General features: G+C 44.4%; 2 protein-coding genes across 4 annotated transcripts; both read left to right on the top strand.

Annotated features, from left to right (window-relative positions):
* Positions 1-70: 70 nt before the first annotated feature.
* LOC117653025 (proton-coupled amino acid transporter-like protein CG1139) lies at positions 71-2592 on the top strand. The gene is made up of 7 exons (XM_034398363.1): positions 71-151; positions 368-529; positions 940-1024; positions 1263-1748; positions 1782-1986; positions 2111-2211; positions 2332-2592. Exons 1-7 carry the CDS (start codon positions 99-101, stop codon positions 2473-2475), a joined length of 1236 nt encoding a protein of 411 aa, XP_034254254.1. The 5' UTR covers positions 71-98; the 3' UTR covers positions 2476-2592.
* A 179-nt stretch (positions 2593-2771) lies between these two features.
* Positions 2772-8351, top strand: LOC117653896 (zinc finger Y-chromosomal protein 2-like). Of its 3 annotated transcripts, none has more exons than XM_034399897.1 (19): positions 2772-2922; positions 3220-3307; positions 3385-3518; positions 3681-3872; positions 3967-4030; positions 4149-4221; positions 4309-4444; positions 4526-4865; positions 4953-5468; positions 5591-5855; positions 5937-6227; positions 6329-6440; positions 6524-6713; positions 6796-6966; positions 7054-7202; positions 7297-7407; positions 7502-7594; positions 7675-7773; positions 7854-8351. In XM_034399897.1, the coding sequence occupies exons 2-19, from the start codon at positions 3223-3225 to the stop codon at positions 7935-7937; spliced, it is 3105 nt and encodes a 1034-aa protein (XP_034255788.1). In that variant the 5' UTR covers positions 2772-2922; positions 3220-3222; the 3' UTR covers positions 7938-8351. The 3 variants fall into 3 exon arrangements, with proteins under 3 accessions (XP_034255788.1, XP_034255787.1, XP_034255786.1); XM_034399896.1 differs by having other exon boundaries at positions 3663-3872; positions 7678-7773; XM_034399895.1 differs by having other exon boundaries at positions 3663-3872.
* Positions 8352-9368: the final 1017 nt, after the last annotated feature.

The following is a 9368-nucleotide window of genomic DNA, read 5'->3' as shown; positions in this document are numbered from 1 at the left end:
GAACCCTCCGGCTGCCGCGCGGGAAAATTCAAAAACCTTTCCCGCGCATTTCCCGGCGCTTTTGGAGCCGTCGCTGTCCCACGCCGACGGACCACACCATGGCCGATGAGTACGATCCGTACTCGGCGCGCTCGGGCCACGCCATGACCAAGTAGGATACCCCGACACACTCGCCCTGTCCTGCAGGCTGATTCCGAGAGTCGTTTTCGTCGCTCTGTCTCTCTCGCGCCTACAGGGGACGCCCCATGAGTGCGAAAGAGACAGAGCGACGGGAACTACTCTCGGAATCAGTGTGCAGTCCGAGTTCCGTCTGGCCGCCGTCTGGATTTCGAGTGTCTCTGTACTCAGAGGGCGCTATTGGCCGCAGCAATCTGGAGACGCTGATCCACTTGGTCAAGTCCTCCCTGGGGACGGGCATCCTCGCCATGCCCAAGGCGTACAGCCACGTGGGCCTGGCCGAGGGTATGGTCCTGGTGTACGTCATGGGGGCCTTCTGCGTGTACGGGCTGCACATCCTGGTAGGACACTGGTAGGACTCTTGGAGCGCTGCAGGCTCATTCCGAGAGTCGTGTCCCTCTCGTACTTGTAAGGGACGCCCCATGAGTGCGAGAGAGACAGAGCGACGAGGACGACTCTCGGAATCAGTCGGCTGCTTCCGCGGCCTCCTTTGCGAGCTACTACCCCGCACGGGCGTGGCGGTGCCTGGCGGTGCCTGGCGGTGCCCCCAGGTGGACAACCTCCACGAGGTGTGCAGGAACCAGAAGGTGCCCGTGCTGCAGTACGGCGACGGTTTCCAGGGCGCCGTGGCCATGGGCCCCAGTTGGCTGCAGCCCCTCCGAGCGCCCAGTGTGTGAGTGCGGCGAATGGGGCACCCGGTGCACCGACCCAAAGTCCGCCGGCCTCGAGCGGCCAGAACACTCATTCCCGTCCCCGTTCCAGGTACGTTGTCGAGTTCTTCCTGTTGACGTACCAACTCGGCATCGGCTGCATATACGTGGCGTTCGCGGCGAAGAACCTGGCCTCGGTAAGGACCGGGCAAGTCAGTTGAGTCGAGGGATGCTTTGCAGGTTTCTCAAGGTGAATTTGCAGACCGTCTTGAAGGATGGTAAGCCGAGAGATAACCCTCATCACTTTGAGAACGGTGTCGGGCTCGCAGAGGGTCCCAAGTATTAGGGGCTGCCTTCGCCGCCTTGCCCAAGCCCGCCGGGCATTGAGCACACACTGGACCTCCCTCCTGGACACCGCCCGTCGTTGCCGCGTAGGTGGTGGTCGGGGACGACCGCGGCGACGGCAAGCTGGACGTGGCGTTCATGGCGGGCGTCACCGCGGTGCTGCTGCTGCTCACGCAGATCCGCAGCCTCAAGGTGCTGGCGCCCGTGTCGCTGGCCGCCAACCTCAGCATGCTGTTCGGCCAGGTGCTCATCGCCACCTACCTGCTGCGTGACCTGCCCCCCGTCGCGTCCAGGCCCCTCTACGGCCCCGCCAGGGGGCTGCCGCCTTTTGCGGGGATCGTACTGTTCGCCATGGAGTCCCTGGGCGTCATCATCTCTCTGGAGAACAACATGGCGGACCCCGCGGCCTTCACGGGCCTCTGCGGCATCCTGAACGCCGGCATGGCCGTGGTCATCACGCTGTACGCCGTCGTGGGCTTCTTGGGCTTCTACCGGTACGGCGCGGAGGTGGCCGACGTCATCACCCTCAACATGCCGGATGACTGGTGCGTCGCACTAGACTCTCGCTCCGCCCGAAAGAAAAGCTAGACTTTGAAAGTTGACCCCGGTTTTAGGGGCGGTCGGGCTGTGAAGGTTGTGTACGCCGCGGCCATCGTGCTGACGTACCCGCTGCAGGTGTGGCCCGTGCTGGAGATCACCTGGGAGAAGTACGCCGCGCGCTGGCTGAGTGACTCCCAGGGCGACGGCGAAGGCCGCGGCCGGTGGAACTGGCTGTGGGAGACCATGTACAGGTCCCTGCTCGTCCTGCTCACCTGTGAGTGCCATGTCGGTGCCCAGGCCTAGGCCGGGCCTATAGCACTGGTGTTGCCAGCGAAGTGGCCACGCTTGGGGCACGATGCGCACGACGTGTCCTTCCTGAGAAAAGTTTTCTGCCGCAGTCCTGATCGCCATCACCCTGCCGAACCTCGATTTCATCATCTCCCTCTTGGGGGTATTCTGCTTGTCCATGCTAGGCATCACCTTCCCCGCGCTCATGGAGGTAGGAACCAAGTTAGCAGAAGAAAATGAAATAATAAACTTTCTTAAAGAAAAGTTTATATATTTTAAAAAAACGCCGATTTGACTAGCCAAGCTGTTGCCCTACACATTCCTATTGCAGATGTGTACATACTACGAGAAAGGTTATGGCAAGCTGAAATGGACGCTGTTCAAAGATATAATAATCGCAAGTATAGGTATCTTCGTTCTGATTGTTGGCCTTTGGACCAGCGTTGTGGACTTGCTCGCCGCGGATGGACAATAAAGGATGCGATTCTTGAGTGACCTCAAGATAATGCCGCTTCGCATGTTTGGCGCACAACTTCGAATATGGCAGGCTTACCCGCCGCTCCCGAAAAACGCGAAAAACGGTTTGGCGGGAGCAGAGCCGCCAACATTCATTAACATGGCTTGCGACGAAAGTTTCAAGTGAGGTGTCGTCACTGGTGAAAACTGCCATGAATTTAAAAGAAGATTTAGAGAAATCGGTAAATTAAGCTCCTGAAAAATAAAGGCGAACTACGATTTCATCGTTGTAATTTGAATTTAAACCGAATCACACGTCAACTTCAAGTTGGCAGTGGAATCGAACCATTTATTTTCGATTGGTGATGTTTACTTGCCTTGTCGACTTGTTTTCTTGGGAAAGAGGATTTGTTTTGCTAATCAGAGCCAAACATAAGATTTTTACGGATATTTGTCTTCGCACGAGGTATGTTGAGCCAGACGATCAAGTTGCTTTTTGAGTTTAAATGTTTGTTTACATGCGTTTGAGATAACATAACCTCTTCTCTTGTTGTACCTTTTCTGTGGGTTTGCCTGCTTAATTTATAAACTGTCTCCTTGTGTTGACGTTTGCCTATTTTTTGTGAATACAAACACTTCTTCATCGACTTCTCACTTACTAAGTCTGTCCTCTCATCTTAATCGTGACAATCGATGATGTTATGATATTTTTAGGGGACCACTATCTACATTCTATTATTCATGTTTTTGCCCTTGCCTTCAGGAAATGGAAAGCGGCACGACGGGCAACTCAGAACAAAACTCCAGTTTGCAACTCTCCTTTCCTACTCCTCAGAGTGTTATACAAACATGTGAGTTGAAATCATTTCGCATAACCATGTTGATTTTATTAATTGTAGTGCTGAGAGCGTTGTTGTGTGGTTTTTAGGTAGACAGAAAATGTCCACAGCTCCGATGCTTCTGAACTTCTCAAACTTTCCGACCATTTCTTCTGCACAATTAAAATCGATGCTGTCTCAGCAGTGCGTTATTCAGCCAAATCCATCAGCTTCTAATCAGCAGGTACATTGTCCACACAATTTCCCTTATCACTTTCAGAACCTTCTGAAAATCTTTTGCTAAATGAAATAACATTATCTGTTCTTAAATATGTGTCTATGTGCTTATATCTTCTTTTCAATTTTTGCCAAACAAAATATTTAACAGGTGTTGCAAACTTCACAGCTAACAGATTCCAAAAATCCTAGTGTAGGAAATGCCAAACAAATTTGTGACACTGTTAAAGACTCAGCTGATGTTAGTCTAGAGTCAACTCAAGAACAATATGAATGGAGTGATGACAAGAGCATGAAGTGGATTGAGGTGAATGCCAAATCATTGGAAGCTGAGACTTCAATTATCAACGACGATAGTGAAGTAAGGAATAGTCTTAAGGACTTTTAGACCTGTATGTTCTGCTCAATATTGCTTTTCTCCGCTCATTGTAATTTTTTAACTTTTTTACTTATAGGTTGAAATCCTTCTAATGGATGATACTTTAGGGACGACATCCTCCACTGCCATGCACACTTACAGTACGTATTTTAACTTGGCTTGTTGTATCAGTTTTGCCTGTCTTGTGGAACTCTCATTATTCCATATAATGTTTTCAATTCTTTTCAAATTGTATCTCATATTTTTCATTTTACTCAGGCAAAGTCCCTGTAATCGAGCATGGCAGAAACCAACAAAAATCTCCAAAGAAAAGAACAAAGAAATCTAGCAGGTCTGTTGTTGATTAGTAGTTGAACTGAACATTTCATGAATGCTACCATATTTGGACATTTTCATTTATGAATATTGCTATTTGCAGCTCTGAAAAGAATTCTGCGAATCTTATTGAGCAGGTTGAGTGCTACAAATGCAGATTTTGTATGTTCTTAAGTCTAAGTGAAGAGGCTGTGGCAGCTCATGTTGAACAAGAGCACTCATCTCAGATTCCAACAGAGGTAAGATAATTGAGCTTTCATTTTTACCAGCCTAATCAAAATAAAGTTTGGGTGGTAAAAAACATAAAATTTATCTTTCAGAGTAATGGTAGTATGCAGTGTCCTGGCTGCAGTAATATATTTTTCTCACAAAAGTCATTGAGGGTTCATTTATCTGAAGATCACAATGTTGCTCAAGAAGAGTTGGAGCATATTTTGAGTACTTTCCAAACAAATGATGGCGGAGTTTTGAAAAATCAGAGTAATCTGGAAAGTGATTTAAGGCATGATGAAGAACAAATATCTCTCAATGCGTGTAATGAAGTTATTGCCGACGAAATGAATAATCACTGCTACAGTGGTGATAAATCTTCTGACATTCAGCCACTTAAGTCAACTTGTCTGAAAAAGGGCTCTCCTGTGCCACCTCAGAGAAGTACAGGTAAATAGAGAACTGTTTCCTTACCTCTATTGAAATCTTTATTTTGCATTAAACTTGTGCTCAGTATTTGCTCTTTGTACTTTATAGCTTTGCGAAGAAGTGTAATGCAAACAAATGCAGCTCTTCCTGATGAAACAGGGAAAATTCGTGTACGTAAGATGTCAACACTGGAAAAATCCCTTAAAAAAAACACAAAAGTTGAGGTTGTGATTAATAGCTCCCCACCAGCCCAAATTAATTTAGCAGAAAGTCATGAAGATGCTAGTGGGGATGACCACATCCCTATGGATATGCAGTACGATATTGAATCCATGCAAATATTGGATATCCCTCTAGGCCATGATTCTAATGAGTCTCAAGATCCAGGCGACCAACAATTAAATCCATCACACTCAGAGAATGACAATTCATTACTGCCATTAGGCCAAGACGACCGAGAGCAATATTGTAATGCGTCACCTCCATCTTGTGATGCTATAATAGATGAAATTTGCCAAGAAGAAGTTTTGGATAGCGTTCTATATGTTCAGGGTGGTGATCTGCTTGATGATCGGGATTCCCCCATTGTTGTATGTTTTGCGGCTTCGCCAAACAATATTTCAGGCAAGTGCACTTCTGTTTAATGAGTAAAATCTCTCTTTAATACAAAAAATTATTGGTGAGGTGCATACTAACAGTTGTTCTTTCTCACCTTCTCTCCATGAAAACCATTTGTGAACCCTCAGAAGATAGTAATGGGTATGATATTCAAACAGAGGACAACGCCTCTACAACCTCAGAAGGGCCAAGTCTGGATAATAGCTCAGAGCGAATAGTTTTGAGTAGTTCCTCATTTTTCGATGGAACAGATATAGTCGGACCTGCTGGTAAAAAACTTGTTAAACGAGGCTTTGTAAAGAAAACTTCACCTACAAAATCCCGTGTGAAAAAGCCTAAGGTTTTAAAGAATGACCCCAAAATAGAAGAGGGACGAACAATAGTGGGCTATAAGTTTGTATCTTCCATGATATTGACTATTGGAGTTTTTTGAAATTTTTGTGCTTTTTAATAACCAGCTGTTATTGTCTGCAGATGCGGTGCTTATGGGTGTACAGTTCGCATGCGCTCATATGAAAATGTGAAATATCACCAGCGCTGTCATGTAGAAGGTCATATTTCTGAAATTACCTTGAAAGATGCAGCAGATGAAAATATTCCTGAATCAAAAAGAAGACGAACTGTTAACAGCAAACATACTTTTGACTGTCCTGAGTGCTCTTTGGGAATGCATTCGTGGAAGCTTATGAAAAGTCACCTTTGGAAGTCGCATTCTATTGACATGGAACTTTATACCTGTGATCAATGTGGTTACAAAACCCCAAGGTGCTGGATCCTAATTTTTTTATTTAATCTTATCTCATCAAATACTGTTTTTGGGTTCACCTTTAAATTAATGTTTTGATTTTCTTCTATATTTTGTGCAGTCTGAGTAACATGAATAACATCCATGTTAAAATCCATGGATCTGAGAAACCTTACTTGTGTGATACCTGTGGCAAGGGCTTCAAGACGACCAAGCAACTTGGAAACCATAAGGTTTGTTTTACGTTAGTCTCAGAAAACAGCACAATTTCAAGAAACTTGTCAACATAGTATTTATATTTCTTTGATATTTTCAGGTTATTCATTCACGAAAGGAATCAGGATTGCAGACATGTGACACATGTGGACGCACATTCCATACCAATCGAATGCTCAGGAATCACATCAACACAGTTCACAATAAAGTTCGACCTTATATGTGCAGTGAGTGTGGACACACTGCAGCTAATCGAAGCTCCCTCAAAATGCATTTGAGACAACATACAGGTAATTGAAGTACTGCATTGTTGTTCTTGAAAATGTTTTTTGAATTTGACTTATGATTTATATCTTTTAACTTGACATCTAGGTGATCGACCATATGAATGTGATCAATGTGAATACACAACTGCAGATCACAACTCTCTAAGGAGACACAAAAAACGCCACACTGGAGACAAGCCATACAAGTGCCCATTTTGTACATATGCTTGCATTCAATCTAGCACATACAAAGTGCACTTACGGTCAAAACATCCTGGTGAGCATTCAGGGAGACCAGTGGCTGTATTAAAATATTAATAACTTGATTAATTTAATTATCTTGTCTGTTTGCATATATTTTCAGGCCAAAATCTTGGGTTGATGTTTAGTTGTAAAAAATGTTCTTTTCATTCGGTGAATCATGATATTTATTTAGCACATACTGCAGAACATGATATAGCAGAATCGAGTGGCATTCCGTTTAAAACAGCCCCTCGACCAACTCATAGAAGGGTAAGTTATACTTGATCTGTTCTATCCTAATCCTCATAGATTTATGTAATTATTAACAAAAACTTGTCCTGAAAAAAAACCCGATGTCGTTCAGACGGCCAAACATGTAAAAATATCTGATGACTCTCCCAGTGAAGAAATGCCCATATTTGTGAGTATTGCCACAGATGAAGCAGCTATTGACACTGATCAGCCAAATTTTGAGGCAAGTTGTTTTTGCTTATCTTCACTGAAATAAAAGTTTTTGAATCGTAGCTTATTCCAACTCAGATATATATATATTTTTTTTTGACTTGCAGAATATTGTGCAGCATGTATCAGAGGAAATTTTACCTGGAAGTAATTTGCATGTATTGTACAATTCGATTTCTCTCTCAGATCCTAATGTCAAAGTAAGCTACCTCACTTTTAATACCTGACAATACATTAATTATGTCGTTTGTAACTTACTTATCATTTCATGTGGTTACAGCAGACTCTTAGAGACTCGTCTACTTCGAAACCTGCTGTCTTAGAGGACCCAGTAGTTCACATTGTTCAAGATGAGTCTGAATTAGGGCTTGTTGAAGAGGTAAGTTGTGTCCGTTTACTATAGACCAGAGAGACAGCTTGGGAAATTTGAATGACACCAATTTATCTCCCCTTTTACAGAATGATGATCCAGATGCAATAATTGAGATACCCACTGAAGAATATGAATTTAAAGTTAAAGACACTGAAGCCCAGCTTGGTTAATTTTCACTTATTTGTGACTAATCTTGATAAGAAATGGCTGTGATATGGAACAGTATGTGATGTGCATTTGCACATGCTTTGTTTCTTCCTCATTTTACTAGAAATATAACTTATGGAACTAATGCATTACTTAGTGATCATGATTTTCAATGACACACAAGACGTTCCATAAACTTTCCACATCAAGTGTGCCCTTCAAATTGTTGTCTAGTCTGAAAAATCATTCAAGCGGGACTTCAATTGCAGTTTCTTTTCATTTCACCAGCTAAATTTAGTATTAGTTATAATATTTTAGCACATTACCATGTAATGTGATGATGGTTTTTTTGTACCTTGTAGAAATTGTGTATTTTTTCTAGGAAGCGCAATCAATCTTTGTTCGATGGTTGAATAAAGAAATATTCTTCAATATTACGCAACATGTTCCTGGTTATTGTTTTTATTTTGTCAGAACCCTCTGAGTCAGACAACCTTGATTTTTGGGGTACAACCATGGTACAACGAGCGACGAGGGCAGCGGCCTTTTCCCCTCCTCCAACATACTTCCCCCTCCCTACTTTATGCGTCAACAGTGGAACTTTCCAGTCAGCACTGTCTCCGGATTAGCATCAGGAGTGTCTTTGTCCAGTGCAGAGGTCAGAGTGAGAAGAAGCACTTTTGATGTTTTCGGGCGCAGCCCTCCGGTGTGGCGGTGGGAGGCGGTTGCCTAGCAACACAGTGCCCCCTCCACCGTGGTAGTTTCTAGAACGTGACGATCATCACGGCGTAACGGAGGTTATATATAGAGCCACGTCTCCCGCTTCAGCCTCATTTGGCGACTTCCCTTCAGCAGACGAGCACCCTCCGTGGTTTGGATTCGGGATTCGGCGTTCTTTTTTTAGAAGTCCTTCTCTAGGTCTGGCTCAACTCCCTCGAATAGCTGGCCGGGTAAAGGAGATCCGTTGTTTTAGAAGTGGCGCAAGTGGCGAGGAAGTTCTCAAGGTCTTTGGAGAGGTATTGTATAGTCATCATGGAGTTCGGTAGGTGGTTCTTCGATTCAGTATATATAGGTAATAATGAATATAATAGGCCGTCGCTTCATTTCATAATGGTCCCTTGCATACCATGACGTTTTTGTGCGTTACGAAGTACAGTAATGGGTACTTTTATATTGACCTTGACTTGACTGGTTATTGCGCAACATTATTTTGTCCCTTTCATATATTAACGTTTTATGGAAAGTCCCTCTTCTTCCTGAAAAAATGAGCTGCGCAAATTTGCTTTGGTTTCTGTACCTGGCAAAACCCCTTCTTGGCGAGCTTCTTATCGCCCATTGTAGTTAGGTGGGGTGGGGTATGAGCAGTCATGGCTCTATAAGCTCGGTTGACTCAGCTAAGCACTGCAGATGGTTTCAGGGATTGAAATGTTCGAAACTGGTGACGACCAAAGTAT

This window comes from Thrips palmi, unplaced genomic scaffold (assembly GCF_012932325.1).
Source record: "Thrips palmi isolate BJ-2018 unplaced genomic scaffold, TpBJ-2018v1 HiC_scaffold_8, whole genome shotgun sequence".
Lineage (NCBI taxonomy): Eukaryota > Metazoa > Arthropoda > Insecta > Thysanoptera > Thripidae > Thrips > Thrips palmi.
Note: the sequence above shows the minus strand (reverse complement) of the source record. Positions and strands in the feature narration are given on the sequence as shown.

What these genes read in the sequence shown, in the direction of transcription:
- LOC117653025 (XM_034398363.1), top strand. Translation starts at nt 99, where the DNA reads ATGGCCGATGAGTACGATCCGTACTCGGCGCGCTCGGGCCACGCCATG. An exon ending in TCGGGCCACGCCATGACCAA is followed by an intron (nt 152 to 367) that starts GTAGGATACCCC and finishes TATTGGCCGCAG; the next exon opens with CAATCTGGAGACGCTGATCC. An exon ending in CCTGCTCGTCCTGCTCACCT is followed by an intron (nt 1,987 to 2,110) that starts GTGAGTGCCATG and finishes TTTCTGCCGCAG; the next exon opens with TCCTGATCGCCATCACCCTG.
- LOC117653896 (XM_034399895.1), top strand. Translation starts at nt 3,223, where the DNA reads ATGGAAAGCGGCACGACGGGCAACTCAGAACAAAACTCCAGTTTGCAA. An exon ending in TCAGAGTGTTATACAAACAT is followed by an intron (nt 3,308 to 3,384) that starts GTGAGTTGAAAT and finishes TGTGGTTTTTAG; the next exon opens with GTAGACAGAAAATGTCCACA. An exon ending in GCATTTGAGACAACATACAG is followed by an intron (nt 6,714 to 6,795) that starts GTAATTGAAGTA and finishes CTTGACATCTAG; the next exon opens with GTGATCGACCATATGAATGT.